Source organism: Sparus aurata, chromosome 8 (assembly GCF_900880675.1).
Source record: "Sparus aurata chromosome 8, fSpaAur1.1, whole genome shotgun sequence".
Taxonomy (NCBI): Eukaryota; Metazoa; Chordata; class Actinopteri; order Spariformes; family Sparidae; genus Sparus; species Sparus aurata.
Window position 1 is genome coordinate 3,623,483 of NC_044194.1, and position 16,659 is coordinate 3,640,141.

Sequence of the window (16,659 nt, forward strand, 5' to 3'; positions counted from 1 at the left end):
ATGGCTGTGAGAAGAAGTGTGCAGCGTCTACAGCCAAAACATACATGTCCATGCAACAAAGTCATTTTTTGGACCAAGTCTATATTTTGATCAGTACTGATACTGCTGAAGTTTGAATTAGGTAACTTGTATTATTTTAAAGAGTTGGTTCTTACATAAAATGTAAGCTATTTCATCTACACTAATTTCAAACAACCATGCTGATACAACGAGCTAAACAATGACTGAGAGGGGTGGGGATGGTTCTAACACCTTTTAAGAAAATGTTAAAAACCATCCCTGAATCACAATTCTCATATTTTCTCTATCCTACTCCTTTTTTTTCAGTATGCCAATACAGTAGGTGATGAAAACGAATAGGGGTGTGTCTTCACATGTACTTAAAGTTGCATCAGATGAAGTGAGGCCGGGTAAAACAGTGAGATCAGTCGCCAAAGACAACTCCATCTGCCATGTGACACTCAGCAGGTACTGCAAGAAATCAAAACCTCAAAGAACAAGGTCCAAGAAAGCTGCCCAGTGTGGTTTATCACAGCAATCAAAAAGTCTTTGATGGACAGCAAATTCCAAACCCAAAGAAAAGGGTAAATTGCAAGTTATAGATCTACGAAAAACTGCACACCTAGAAAACCTACATACATCTATCACCAGTGTGACTCTGGTCACTCTGATTAGATGAATAACACACACAGATACACACACTCAGGTTCACGTTTTATTATTTAAGACAGGCACATTGTGCATGTTTGTTGTTTTACTACCTCTGACCTGCTGAAGGTTTCCATCTTTATGTGTATAACATTCTTAGGTATTATCACAGAATTTTCTTCTTTCTACTAGGGCTGTAACGACACATGTATCAAAACCGAAATCGCGACACTCAGATGCACGAAACCTGTCTCGCGGTGTGAGAAGGCAGAATCGCGACACAAGTTCCTGTCCAGATCAAGCCCTTTGAGTCACAATAGGTAGCCCCTTTCACACAGAGACGCTGCATTAACACCACAGGTGGTTCACCAATTCTCCGCCGATGGTCGTTCACTCAGAGCGAAGCACCGCCAGAGTGAAGAAGAACCAGGAGAAGACGCATAAAAGCCACAGCCGCGGTTCGCCAATTCTCGATGGTGATTCACACAGAGCGAAAGATCTCCGCCGTGAATTCACACAGAAAGCCGGCGCTGCGGGACGGAGGCTGTTTTCCGAATGTTCACTGAAGTCTTGGTCCGGAGTGCTGACGGTCGCAGAGATTTTTTTTCATCATGAACACTCGGTGAGTTAAAGTTTTTTGCCGGTGACAGACGCTGTTTTTCGGGCGGAAATGTCGCGAGGAGTCGGTAGGACAGGCGGGAGGATGGACACTTCTCCACTATATCTGTGGTATCTTTTTCCTCATATAAGTTGCCAAAGACAGTTACAGTTACTACGTTACTTTTGTTTGGTTCTGTAACGTTGCTTTGTGGGACATTTCTGTTTATTAAGTTAAGCGAGGGACCTGTGCAGTCAGACTGTATGACACCCACTCCATATGCGCAGCTGGCTCATCCATTCACACTGGTTCAGTTTTCCAGTACTGCGCCTCTGATACTATCAGACGAGTTTCATATACAGAAGTTATTGGAATGTTACATAAATAAAATTTTTAATTTTATTCTAAAAAAATCGAGGTTTGTATCGAACCGTGGGTCAAAAATCGTGATACAAACCGAATCATGAGTTTGGTGTATCGTTACAGCCCTACTTTCTACTGACGTTAGGGTCCACACCACTGACACTGTTCTTCTTTTAGCCATCAGTGTAAAGTTTTTTCGAAGGGGAGCAAAGGAAGATGCTTTAGTGTTGGCACATGCACAATTAACCTAAATAGATGCATATTTTTTAGTGTGGTCTCAGTTTTTAGTTATTCAATCTTACTGTTACAATTGACCCCAGGTTGTGTTACAACTTACCCTGGTAGTGGGGAAGGCTGTAACAATGGCACTCCTTGCAATTGACATCAAATATTGAATATTGTGATATACAGTATTTGAAGAAGTTAAGGACATTGCTATTCAAGTAGACAAATGAGGGTACCTGAGTGCCCCACCACAAACATTCTGCAAGTTATGGGAACTGAGACAAAAAGTGTTACAACCATCGCTGGTCTCCCCCTACTGTTTAACAGCTACATAAGTTGAAAACAGCAATTTTGTACCTTTTATACACGATATAATACACTGTCAGATAATGTCAGACACTGTGCTCTGAGCTAGTTAGCCTTTAGCAGACTAGTTTATCTGGTTTGTCTTTGTTATGGTTGGATTGAGCTGCTGTGCTTTACAGTAAAGGTATGTTGTATAACAAACTCAATAAATATCAGGTATCAAGCATGATGTTTTAATATCATCGGATACAATTTTTATCTCAGTTCAACCAAATATTTCTGCAGTTTGTCTTTGTGTGGCCGTTTACTCACCAGTGTTTGTCAGAGATTCTGCTGTCTTGTTGAGACAGTTTCCTGCAGAGAGAAACACAGAGACTCTTCTGGACTGCAGCTGTGCTGTCACTCAAATTTTCACAGTCATTTGAGGACATGTGACACTGAGGCTTCCTCTCTTTCAGTGCTGCTCCTCCCCTCAGTGCTGCTCTGTGACCTCTAAATTGTAAATAGATATAGCTTGGCACTAGGATGAGTTTTTATTTTAGTTTCTTATATTTTACAATGGAAGTTTACAGGAGCTAGTATATTTATTTGCTACTTCCATTTTCCATGCATGATTTTGAGAATCTTACATGCAGACATTTAAAGTCTAGGTCAGGGGTCAGCAACCTTTACTATCAGAAGAGCCATTTTGCCCCCATTCCCTCGCCATAAAAATCTGTCTGTAGTCACAAAACATATTTGTGTCTTATATTGAAGGTAATGCAACCTAAAAAGTCTGAATTAGCCTATCGAGATTATTACTAGGCCTAATTGAGCATTAATTTATATTTTCACATCATATGGCAACTCCGCTGTGTGCTACTTATGCTTACAGTAGACCATTAAGTGGAGCTACTGTCTTGAACAAGGCAGGCTCTCAACAAAACAAGCCACCAAAAGAACCAAACCAAAGAAGCGCAAGATGGCAAGTGAGTGCAGAAAATTTCGGACATGGTGGGAAAATGAATATTTCTTCAGGGAAGTCAAGGGGAAGTGTGTCTGTTTGATTTGCAATGAAACTGTTGCAGTTGCAAGACTATAATGTATGACCACACCATGAAACCAAACATCAGACCTAAATGTCCGACATTGGTGCCGGGAGGGAACAGAAAGTCAAGCAAATGGCAGCTAGCCTGCTAGCTCAACAACAGTATTTTTTTCTGTGCTAACAAAACACAAGAAAATGGACATAATAGCCAGTTACGAGATAGCTCAACTCAATGCCAGACATGGGAAACCTTTCTCAGATAATGTCTCCATAAAACAGTGCCTCACTAAAGTTGCAGGAATAATGTGGCCGGAGAAAAGGCAGGAACTTTAGCATGTCCAGAAACACAGTTGTGCAGTGAATCGAAGACTTGTCAGCTAACGTAAAACATCAAATGTCAGATAAGGCTTAATTTTTTACTTTTACGCGATTGCATGTGATGAGTCCAAAGGGCACAGCAATGGATGAGGACATTTTTGAAGCTGTGTCAGATGCATTTGACAAGATGGGACTTATATGGGACAAACTGTGTGGAGCTACAATGGATCAGGCTCCAGCAATGATAGGTGAGTGCAAAGGACTGGCCTCTATATTGTGCGCAAGGTGAAAGAGAGTGGAGGTGAGGCTGTCTAAATGCACTGTATCATCGACCAAGAAGCCTTCTGTGCAAAGGCCATCCAAGTCTCCATGTGGCACCAGTTTTATTCCCTGTGATTAAATAAGCTTTTTCAAAGACCAAGCTTTCTGATAAAACGTGGAAATGTGTGTCTGTGATCACATCTCTCATGACAGAATTCAGTCAGCGTGCCCAAGATTTTTCTGTGATTGAGAAAGAAATCAAACTGTCCTTGACTCCCTTCTTGATGGATGCAGAAGAAGTAGAAGAGAGTCTGCAATTCAAACTTGTGGAAATGCAGTGTGATAATTCTCTGAAGAATCATCATCAGCATTTCTCCCTACCCAACTTCAACTGGAGCTTGGAAATGGCCAAGTTTCCTCTTAAGAGACGCCACGCAAAAAGGATGATGAGTCTGTAAACTGACAGTTTAGTAACTTTTTATGAGACTGATTTGGTGAATTGGTTATTTTTTACCTTCAAGGGTGGTGCCCCAAGGTGATCTAATGTAAACTGGATTGTATTAATCATAATTAGTATTTATCCCTGATAATCATTAATTATTATTGAAAATTTAACCCAAGACTAACTATTAATGTTGCACGAAACACTACATATGGTGCCCCGTATGAGGCAGTGTACTGTTGGCAATCAATTCAACATTGTGCAATATTAAATTCAGCATAATTTGGCCAGTGCTAAAATTTGACATTCACATCTTGAACCCTTCAGCCAAAAGTCGTAACATTTAACCACACTGGTCTATTACAGGAGTAGATGTTCATTTATACTTACAAACTGTTACATGGTAGTGAGAATTGATTTATCAGTCAAACATCAAATATAACTTTGATTAACCAAAATCTTTTGGGTTATTGAGACCTTTGCTATTGCAGCTACTGATTCAAATTGAAGTGCTCTGTAGAAATTGTAAGAATTTCAGTTCAGCATTTGAATATCATCACGTCATCAGACAACAGCATGGATTATATGACATCCCTTAATGTGTGGAGATTTTATATGATTCATAAGATTATGAACAAAATGCATGTAATATTAGTCAAATTAGATTAGTTTTAAGATAACACAACAACAGTTATTTGAGTTTAATTGTTGTTTAATGAAAAATGTGAATTTGCAAACAGCAAATCCAGATGTTAAGACAGATGTAGTGGAATAAAAAGTACAATATTTCCTCTCACCTCTCACCACCCAGTTTTGTGCTTTTGAATGTGAGTAAATGTACTTAGTTACTTTCTGTCTGTGACTCTAACATTTCAGTGTGTATCTGTTCCAAACACTTTACAGTCTGTGATCCATCACAGCAACTAATCCATCTGCACTTCACTGCTTTTCTCCAAAGTGTGCTTATTTCACAAAAAGCTGAGTAAACCAAAAACCAAGAATCCAAAAAACAACCAAGAGGTGTAAATCCCAAAAATACAAAGTAGAAACACAAACAGCTGAAACAAAGTATCAACCAAATGGTGCAAAGTACAACAGGAGAAAACAAGAGGAAGAAAAACAACAGAAACATGACACAGAAAGATAGTGGAAGACACCGGAACGGGTTCAGAGGAAACACAGAACGAACTGACAACGACATCAGGGAGCACACAGACTATATACACACAGTGCTGACTGACAAACAAGACACAGCTGAACACAGAAGAAGGGCAGGAAGTTCACACAGAGGGAGGAACTGAAGAGCAACACACGACACACGAGGGCAAAACTTAAAATAAATCATCATCATCAATCAACAGAATCATGACACCAAAAAGTTTCACAACATTTTCTTCTGTTCAGAATTTCCAGAATCCTCAAAGACTCTTCTAACCATCTGGATGAAGAAACATTCTGTCTGCTGATGTGGTTAAAAAAACACTTTGAACCTCAAAACTGAAAATGTTATCATCAGATACAAGATATCAGTATATAATAAAAGATATTGGTCATATTGTGTACAAAACAAGATGTTGGTATTTTGACTTTGTTTAACAAAAACATCAAGAACATATGTCATTTCGGTTACGTGTATGAAACAGAGTAACAAAATGGGACAAAGGTTAATAACAAGTTAAAATCATCAGAAATCATCTAACAGGACAACAAAATGACAACAAAACAGTCTAGTGGTAGATACTAACATCAGCAGCCTATAACACACTTTTATAGACCCCACAATGATCCACCATCATCTTACACTACAACTTCTCTCAAATGTGATCTGATCTGAGAACAGCTGATGGTGTTTTTAGTCAACACTTCTTATATATACAATGATCAGAACGATTCAGAAAAAGATTTGAATTTAGCACCAAAATATTTCAGGAACAGTGAATGATAACTATTTTTAAATACTTAATAAAAGAAAATGCTGATTGTTTTCTAATTCTTGTTTCTGATGATTTAACAGTTCTTAGAAAAATAAAGTTCATTACATCATATCAATCAGTACGACGGAGTGTTGGGGCCATACTAAGAGGAGAGAAATAAAAGAAATCATAAGAATAATGTCGTAATATTACAAGAATAAAGTCATAATATTACCAATTAAAGTCATTATGTTACGAGAATAAAGTCAGAATAATACGAGAATAATGTAATATTAACACAAGAAAAAAAAGTCGTTTTAATGAGAAAAAAAGCTTTGAGTTATTAAGATCTGATGTGACCAGTTCTTTCTTCGAAATAGACACAGTTTTTTGCACAATCGTTTCAAAGTCCTGATACTGATGATAATTTGATGCTGATGTGCCAAAAGATTAAGTATTTCCTTATTTGTGAAACCGATAACAAAGTATCACTCCACAAGATGCTCAACATTCCTCATTTTAACGCAGGGGGAAGACTGCTCTTTCTTGTGAGAGTTCTCATAAAATTACTACTTTATTCTCATAATGTTAGGACTTTATTCTCGTTATGTTACAACTTTATTCTCGTAGACCTAATATTATGACTTTATTCTCGCAATATTATGACTTTATTCTAGTAATTAAAAAAAAAATATTCTCTTAGTCTGGCCCTAATACTCAGTCGTAAATCAGAGCGTTTGGCAGAAAAAAAGGTCAAAATGCTTCATCAGAATCTGAAAAAACAACAATGTGCAAACCAAATATAATCAATAAATATACATTTATTACAATAAATGATGTGAATCTTTCTGCAGATATTCAATTGTTTGTTCTACTCAGTGTAATTGACAGGAGAGATGATCAGAGGAGCAGAGTTTTTACCACCATCATTAAGACCGGGACTGAAGTATGGGTAGAGTTTGTGAGTGAAGCAGCAGCCAGTAAAGGAGTAGATAAGAGCTGCAGCATCAACGTCATAAAAGGAGACCAGACCCTCCTCATAATCCACAAACACCCCCACCTTCTCAGGCTGATGCTTCAGAGAGAGACGGACTGGAGGTTCAGCACAAGCATAGTACTCATTTTTATTCCTCAAACATATCATCCAGTAACCATCATGAGGAGACAGTGTGATGTTTCCCTTCCTGTTGATCGACTCTCTGGCCACTCCTAAATCCCACTTAGTCTTCATTTTAACTTGAACCTCATAATAAAATCTTCCAGATGAGAAACTCTGCTTTGATAAGACACAGGGACAAGGATAAAATCTCTGTGGGTTGTCTTGGAGATTGTTCTTTACATCACCATGTTCAACTTGTTTTCCATTATCAGACAGGATGAGTTTGGGTTGTGCTGTATCAGTATCAAGTGTCACATCCACCGCATACTGTTGGACCCTCTTCAGCTCGGCCTTAAACAGATTCTTCATCTGTTTACTGAGCGTCTCCTCCAGCTGATTCACAGCTCTCACCACAGTCCCCTCATATGAAGGTGGACGGACGCTGACTCCTGTCCAGTCCTTGGTGGGTGGAGCAGCGTTCAGTGATGGGGAGCTCTGGAAGGTGATGAGACTCTCTTTATAACTTGAGAGCTTCTCCATCCTCAGAGCTTCTCTTCTCCAGCTCAGAGATTTCCTGTTCCAGCTCTTTGATGAAGCCTTCAGCCTGTTTCTCTGTCTCTCTCTGCTTCTCTTTGATGGTGTCGATGAGCTCGGCCTGGCTTCTCTCAACAGACTCCTTCAGAGCGCTGAAGACCTGAACACCAGCTGCTATCTCTCTGTCTGCATCTTTCTTACTGAGCTCCACTGAGCGCTTCATCTCTTGAATCTTCAGCCGTCTCTTCTGGATCATCTGCTGAATTTCAGCGTCTGTCTTCCCCAGCTCGGCCTTCTTTCCTTCATATTCTTCTTTCAGAGGAACAACATCATGTGTCTTGTGGTCTGAAATACTGCAGAGCATGCAGACACACATCTGGTCGGTCTTACAGAACAGCTCCAGCAATTTATCGTGTTTTGTACACATCCTGCCTTCCAGGTTCTCTACAGGGTTGATCAGCTGATGTCTTTTCAGGCCTGGCATTGTAAGATGAGGCTCCAGGTGAGTCTCACAGTAGGAGGCCAGACACACCAGGCAGGACTTCAGGGCCTTCAGTTTGGTTCCAGTGCAGACGTCACAGGGAACTTCTCTTGGTTTGGAAACGTGTTGCTCTGAGCTGCTGCTGCTGGCTTTCTGTTGAGCTGACTGTCTGAACTGAGCAGCCATCTCAGAGATGAACGTGTTGACCCGCAGCTCAGGTCTGGTGTAGAAACTCTTTTTACAGTTGGGACACTGACAATCATTTTTATCCCAGTGTTCAGTGATGCAGTTTTTACAGAAGTTGTGTCCACATGGTATGGTGACTGGATCAGTGAACACATCCAGACAGATGGAGCACAGAAACTGATCTTCAGTCAGCAGACAGCTGGCAGCATACATGTTGACAGTCTGAGGATGAAAAGTGAGATAAAGAAAACTGTAATTAGATATCTCTTGATTATTTGTTTCATTAATTATTTCTCCCGTACTACAAGTTCAGCAATGTGAAATTCTGTTGCACTCCACCCAACTGAGGTGCAAAGTTACTCAGAAGTTGGTGAAACTCAAGTAAGTGCTGTGATGTCAATGAATTTGCGGTCTGAATGTGAACGGTTGAGGCTTGATGTTATTATTAACACTTGAGCAAACTTTAACCTCCACATGTTTATGGAACAAAAGCGGATACATAACATAGTAACATAGTTGAAATAAAACCGAGTGTAAAGGAGGAAAAAGACACAGCAGGTAATAGTAGATAAAAAATGACTTCATTTGTTCCATAGAAAAACATTAATCAATCAAGATTGCTCTTGTCACAAGAGAAAGGTGCATGCTGTAGCTCAGTCGTTCTGGCTCCTGCACATCAAGGCAACCCCAGCTCACTGGCATCAGCAGCACCTTATGCCACTTGACCTAAGAAGCAAGTAGACTCAGGTGTGGCGCTCCACACACTTACAAGGAGGAAGGGGAGTACGACGGTGGCACCTGAATAGAACAAACAAACACACCAACAGCACTGGGGCTGTAACACCCCCTCCCATAAGAACAAACCCATCAACACACACCCTACATAAGGCCCTATAAAATCTGTTTTATCTTTTCCCAATTTCCATTTTATTTTTTCCAAAATTCTGTTTTTTCCGTTTTAATTTTGGGGAATTACGTTTTTTTCCATTTGAATTTTGGGAATCCAGTTTTTTTTTTTACCTTTTACTCTTATTTCATTATTAAAACAGTGTTTCTTTAATGTAAATGACAAGATGTACACAAATTAAATAGAAATTACCTTACACAGAGTACACTAAAGTGCATCAAAAACATCTGATTTCATCATGTATTCATACAGTAGTATATTTTGTGTTTTTATGGGTTTCATTTGGGTTTCATTGAATAAAAACATGGTCACCTCTCGGGCAGATCCAGTAAATGTTTTCATACCAAAATTGTTCTGAAAATTTAAGTTGTAAATATTCCAAAAATTAGCAAAGCTGACCAACAAAATGAGAAATTATACCCGTGACATTATGTCAATAACATACTAACCAGCTAGCCGATTTGCTTCCCTCTGTGCAGTTTTCCTTAGACATATGTTCCTCTTCCCAGCATTTCAGTGAAATTATGTCAAATTCCGCGATATTCCGCATTTAACAATAGATTCCGTTTTAATCGGCCAATTCCGCAATTCCGTCCGCGATTCCATGATCGTGGAAATCATAGGGCCCTACCTACATAATAACGTAGACCTCTGCCATAGTTTAAGCTCACTTTGACAGAAAACACACTCATGTTACCCCAGACACATGATTTGGCTGTGAAACCCACCTGGGCAATAACACACCCTTGTTAACACATTTCTGCTTCGCACACTCACCAGCATTCTTCCTAGCCTCAGTACAACACTTTACTACCGATGCAGGTAGTCTGGTGTTTATCTCCTGGAACGGGCAAACCACTGCATCACCGGCAGGGGGCAACCTATCAGCTGGGACAGAAAACAATAAATCGCGTGCAGTATGGGTCTGCTTAGGAGACTGCGCTCGAGTCAGTGCCTTAGCAACAAACGCATGCTCAGACTGAGGGGTGGGACCAACAGCCTCTGGCACAGGAAATACCTTACCACCAGCCACGTCATTCCCCATAATGAAATTAATCCCATCTACAGGGATACAAGCATGCACAGCACTGGGAAGAAACCAGTTATTAATCCACTCTTAATGTGGACACCATGGAGGGGTGAGGGTATAAACCTAATTTCAGTGCCTCTCACTACCACACTCAGGTCACAGGCTGACTCTGCACCCAGAGGTAGTACACTCACTAGGATGAGGGACTGCGAACAAGCTGTCTCTCAGCACTGTGATAAGACATTGGTCTTCAGCTTTTCCTGTGAGGGAAACATAACCTTTAGAGATGAATGGCTTAAAACATGCATCACGCTCACCTGAAACATTAGGCCAACCCACCAGTCACACAGTCTTAATGAGCCCAACACCTTTGGGCCAGCTTGGGCCAGCTTGCGCTGGAGAGCCTCACAACCAGCCACTAGATGGCCAGGCTGGTGACAGAAGAAACATAACTTCTCTACCCTACCATTCAACTGTTGCACAGAAGCCTGGGTAACTGGCACATCAATTAGGGGTTCCAGAACATCATGAGTAAATGAATCACCTTTGACGAAAACTGAAACGTGTGAGGGCAAACTCATCAGCCGAATATGCGGCTTGCTGTGAAGTGGCTACCTTCTGTTCTTTTAGATAAATGACAACACGTTCTGGCAAACAGTTCTCAAATTCTTCAAGCAGCATTAACTTGCGCATAGATGTTAGCTCGTCAGCCCTATAGGCAGAACACCAGCAGTCAAACAGCATCCCCTTGTCCCTCGCGAAGTCGGTGCCTGTTTGGCTGGATGTTTTCCTGAGGTTGCGAAACCGCTGTCGCTATGCCTGAGGCACGAGCTCATACACACGGAGAATAGCGCTCTTGACTCTGTCATAACTCAGGCTGTCCTCCGCTGACAGAGAAGAAGGAGGCCTTCTGAGCCTTGCCGGCTAGGTTACACTGTAGTATAATGGCCCACACATCCCTCGGCCAGTGTAAAGCAATTGTAAGACATTCAAACGCACTGAAATAGGACTCAACCTCGCTCTCACAAAACGGGGAAACTAAAGAAATATTCCTATTTACATCGAAGGTGTTATTAGACGACCGGACACTGCCAGGAGAGCTGACCGTTGCTGTCTGCAGCTCTAGCTGGCGTATCTTAATAGCAGTCTCTGCCTCCACGTCCATTCTTTTGAGCTCCTGTTCCTCCCTCCTCTCCTGCTGGTCTAACTGCAATCGAGCTATCTAGAGCTTTAACCGAGCATCTAACTTTGAACCAGGAGATGACTCGACCGAGAGTGGTTCAAATTGAGGCAATGTAAACGGCTTCATCTACGGCTCAACTCCCCCCACACTAGGAGTAGGGTCCACCGGTCATGACCACGCCGCTTGTGGCCGGAAGCTCTGTCAACCCGGGGCGGTCCTCGCTGGCAGCCACCAAGCCAGGAGAATCCAACCCAGGTACAACCAACACACCTTGGTCAACTTAGCCGGTAAGGACAGCAGCTTCAAGCTCTTGCTTCACCCACAAAGTTGAAACAGATAATTAGCAGCAATTTCAAATAAACAGCACTTTCTACACAGTTCGAGCTGCTCCACACTAGGATTAGCCATGAACTCACTCAACACAAAAGTCGCCATACTCATTATACAGCAGATAAAGAAATATCACACACCTAGCTGACAGCTTGTTCAAAGCAGCACACTACTCAAGCCAAATAAACTACAGCTGATCGATAAAACAAAACTCAATCACCACATTTACCAGCAGCGAATGCGGTAACACTGATGTCCAATGCCGAATACAATTATTACCCGTGCAGCCGTGCGAGAAACCAACTCTTCAGATCCTACCTATCATAACTTTACCTGCTTATCTTATTAAGCGTGCTGGGCTCGAAGCGACTTGAAAGGCTACCATCAGCGGCTGAGGCCCTGAAACGCCTGCCTCAGAAAGGGAACATTAACCCCGCCCATGATTACCCTGAAAATAAAAAAGGCAAAATAACAAAAGAGTGCCTGATGAAAGGCTGATCAACAACCAAGCTGGACACTCACCATCTTTCTTTTTTTGGGCCTTTATTGGTAGATTAGCTGAAGATACGACAGGAAACGCAGCAAAGGGTCCCGGGCCGGGACTCGAACCCGGGACTGCTGCAGCGAGGACAAAGCCTTTGTACATGGGATGCCCGCTCTACCAACTGAGCGAAACAGCACCCTGACACTCACCTATTCTTACCTGAGGAGCAGTAACTTGCACAGTAGCAATGGCCAAACACTGGCACTGGCAATCAGTACTCACCACTGCAGCTACTGCAGACGGACAACTTTCACTAGTTTCTCAGGCTCCTTTAACGATCCTGGACGAGCCCCCAATTATGTTACATCCCTGTAAGGCCAGGGGATGAAGGGAGTAGTTAAAATAAAACCAGGTGTAAAGGAGGTAAAAGAAACAGTAGATAATAGTAAATCAAAACGGAATTCATTTGCGCCAACAAAAACACTAATCAACCAAGTTTGCTCTTGTCACAAGAGAACAGTGAGCCCAATGGCATCAACAGCACCATATACCACTCAGCCTAAGTGGCAATTAGAGGAGGGAGGAGTACAAGGGTGGCACCTGAATAGAACAAACAAACACAACACAAACACAACCACAGCACTGGGGCTGTAACAACCAGCTAAAGACAGAAAATAAACAAACAGAGAGAAGCAGGAGGAGGTGGTGTTATGGTGGATGTTAATATTGATGTTAATGCAGACGAACTCACTTCAACATTGTTGAAGCCTTGGAAATTTTTATTGATTTCAGTTTCAATTCAAGTGTAAGAACACAAACAAATCTCCTCATCCACTATCTTGTATGCATTACAGTGATCATATATTGTTTATTTCATAACAGCTTAATTACTTAATTATTATTTGTTGAAATTGTTTTTAAATTATTTATAGTTATATTTTAGCCCTGAGTTGAACTTCCTGGCTGTGTAGAGCTCAGGTTTTGTGTTTATACAGATTTCTGAAACAAAGTGAATATCATCAGCTGTACAAAGGCACACAGCATGTAGCTGCAGACACATTAATGTAGCAAGGACAGGGTTATAAGTTTAAGGCTTCTTAATTACGTGTTTAACAGCTGGATAAGTTGTAAAAGAGTGACTTTATTCCTTTATCAGCAATAAAATACACTGTTGGATAATCCAAAGGTCATCTAAACTAGGCTAGGTAGCCTTTAGCAGACTACTTTGAGACTGTGTCCTATCTAACTTTATCCAGAGTTCACTCACTGTGGTTTGATTTCGACATGTTTTGTAGTTCTGACAAAATGTACATGTTGAAATTGGCCGTGTACTCACCAGTGTTTGTCGGAGATTCTGCTGTTGTGTTGAGAAAGTTTTCTTCAGAGTGAAACACAGAGACTCATCTGGATTGCAGCTCTGCTGTCAATCAAACTTTCACTTTCATTTGAGGACATGGGACTTGTAGTTTTTTTCAGTCAGCTGCTCCTCCTCTCAGTGCAGCTCTGTGGTTTTATTGCTTCACTGTGAAATAATCTTGACACATTTGAGACAAGATGAGATTTTAATTTTAGTTTATTCCACTTTTTTCTACAATGGAAGTTTACAGCAGCCAAGAGAACATATAATTACAAAAAGACAACATAATAAAAGAGGTGAGTGGAAGATATTCAAGAACATACTGACAGATTTCTAACTATCACATTTACAGAAGACAAAAGTGAAGAAAAACTGAGACGGAAATGTTTTTTCAGTGTCAGACTGGTGATACAGTCATTTATGAAGAGGGCTGCTGTGGATTTATTGCAATGTGTGTTAATGGTGTGTCTGGGTCAGTGTTTATTCTTGTTATTTTCACTGTGAATATTGTAGCTGAGATCAGGTCCTTTGCCTGTCGCTGTCTTCTTCGTATTTCATTGTTGGAAGATTTTACAGGTGAAAACTTCAAACTCGCTTTCGAGGCTCAAGTTGACTCAAGTCTTGGTGGAGTTCAGTCTGGAGTCCTCTTGTTTTTACATCACTAACACATGTGTGTTAAAAGGTGAAATCATCTCAGACTGGTGAGAGAGTCAGCTGCTTACATATTAATCATAGATAATCTATATGTGTTGGAAAGGCTGGCAGTGACACCTAGTGGACAAAACAGGAGTTGCAGTCAAACTGTTTTCTCACTCAGTCACTGCAGCAACAGAAGAGGAGTGGATGGTTCATGGACAGTTTTTTGTTTATTGTTGTGTGTTCATGAAGACATTGTGCTGAAGTTTTACTCATTGAGAACATATTCTGTTTGTGGTGCACTTTATTGCACTATGTTACTGTTCATTAATTGTGGTTGATCATCACAATGCAGCAGCTGATTAGCAGACCCACTTTGTGAGCCTCGTGTTGGAGCCAGGTTGTGTCGATCATCAGCTGCATAAGTGACATTTTTCTGCTATAATTTAGCTCCTGTGGTGCTTTAAAGTTCATATTTTGAGCTTTGTGATCATTAGTTGACATTATACTGAATGTTTATTGTCTCATGTATCACCCTAACATTCAAGTGACAGAGCTAAGGATCTAATTTTCAAATTTTAAAGACCCAAACGTTACGATTTGTGGTAAAAATGTGAGGACCCAAATACAAAACACCAGGGAGGCAGGCAGGATTAAGAAAAAAAGGCGAGCATCATTTCACAAAAAGCTGAACCAGAAACCAAGAATCCAAAAACATTCAACAGGCATAAATCCCTAAAATACAAAATGGAAACACAAGAAGCTAAAACAACGTATCAACCAAGAGGAGCAAAGTACAACTCAGGAGAAAACATGAGGAACAAAAACAACAGAAACATGACACGGGAACAGGTTCAGAGGAAACACAGGACGAACTGACAAAGACATCAGGGAGCACACAGACTATATACACACAGTGCTGACTGACAAACAAGACACAGCTGAACACAGAAGAAGGGCAGGAAGTTCACACAGAGGGAGAAACTGAAGAGCACCACGAAACAAGAGGGCAAAACTTCAAAATAAAACAGGAAATCACAGAAACACAAACAGAATCGTGACACCAAAAAGTTGATTTCACAACATTTACTTCTGTTCAGAATTTCCAGAATCCTCAGAGAGTCTTCTAACCATCTGGATGAAGAAATACTCTGTCTGCTGCACTGGTTAAAAAACACTTTAAACCTCAAAACATAAAATGTTATCATCAGATATAATGAAAGATGTTGGTCATATTTTGTACACAACATGTTGATATTTTGACTTTCTTTAACAAAAACATCAAGGACATGTGTAATTTGTGGTTACGTGAAAGAAACTGAGTTACAAAATGAGACAAAGGTTAATAAGTTAAAATCATCAGAAATCACAATCACAAATACTTAGTAACTCATTACTCTAATCTGACCACTTTTTTCAGTAACGAGTAATCTAATGCATTAATATTTCCAAACCAGTGATCAGATTAAAATTACTTATTCAAGTCATTGTGCGTTACTATTATTTTGGCCATTTTCCTCAGTACAAATATATATTTTTGCTTTCTTCTTGCATGTCGGGGAGTGATGTCACGTACATGACAAGTCACGTTTTTCAGCACACAAACAACAGTGGAGGGAGGAGAAAGATGTGCGTTTTCTTGCTGGAAATACAGTCATTACTTTGATTTTGTGTCAGCTAAAGATGAGAATATTAAGGTTCGTTGTACGCTCTGTGCTGACAACAAAGTAATATCAAGCTTCAAAGACATGACGTCAAATTTGAAGTCGCAACACAGTTAAGTTTACAGAGCAAGTCCCACCAGGTAGTGTTAAGCAGAGGGCTGCAAGCAAGGCCACAGCCTCGACGTCTGCAGGAGGTCCCCCACCACCCAAACAACAAGAGCTGGACTTCGGTGCAAAACACGTAACTGGGGGAGAGTTGAAGAAGTTGGTTGTGTGCTATTTTGTAGAGGGAATGCTGCACTTATACACATGTGACTCGCCCTTGTTTCATGCCATAATAAACAAGATCCCTGCTACTGTCAGTGCCGTGCTGCCTCACAGAACATCTTTTTATTCCTACCTGGAGAAGGAGTGTGCAGAGATGGAGAGAAATCTGAAGGCCACGCTGAATGTTCATATTGAGGTGAGGGGGGACCTGCTGAATGGAACTAATAAAGTAACTTGTAATCTAACTTTGTTACTTTTAAAAACAAGTAATCAGTAAAGTAACTAAGCTACTTTTTAAAGGAGTAATCAGTAATCAGATTACCTTTTCAAGGTAACTGTGGCAACACTGTTTATTACATTAAATGATGTGAATCTTTCTGTAGAAAATCAAATGTTTGTT

General features: G+C 40.6%; 1 protein-coding gene across 1 annotated transcript; it reads right to left on the reverse strand.

Annotated features, from left to right (window-relative positions):
• Window positions 1-6,972: 6,972 nt before the first annotated feature.
• On the reverse strand, window positions 6,973-8,646 carry LOC115586558 (E3 ubiquitin-protein ligase TRIM21-like). Its single transcript, XM_030425701.1, has 2 exons — window positions 7,919-8,646; window positions 6,973-7,731 (listed from the first exon to the last, which is right to left on the reverse strand). The coding sequence occupies exons 1-2, from the start codon at window positions 8,612-8,614 to the stop codon at window positions 6,973-6,975; spliced, it is 1,455 nt and encodes a 484-aa protein (XP_030281561.1). The 5' UTR covers window positions 8,615-8,646.
• Window positions 8,647-16,659: the final 8,013 nt, after the last annotated feature.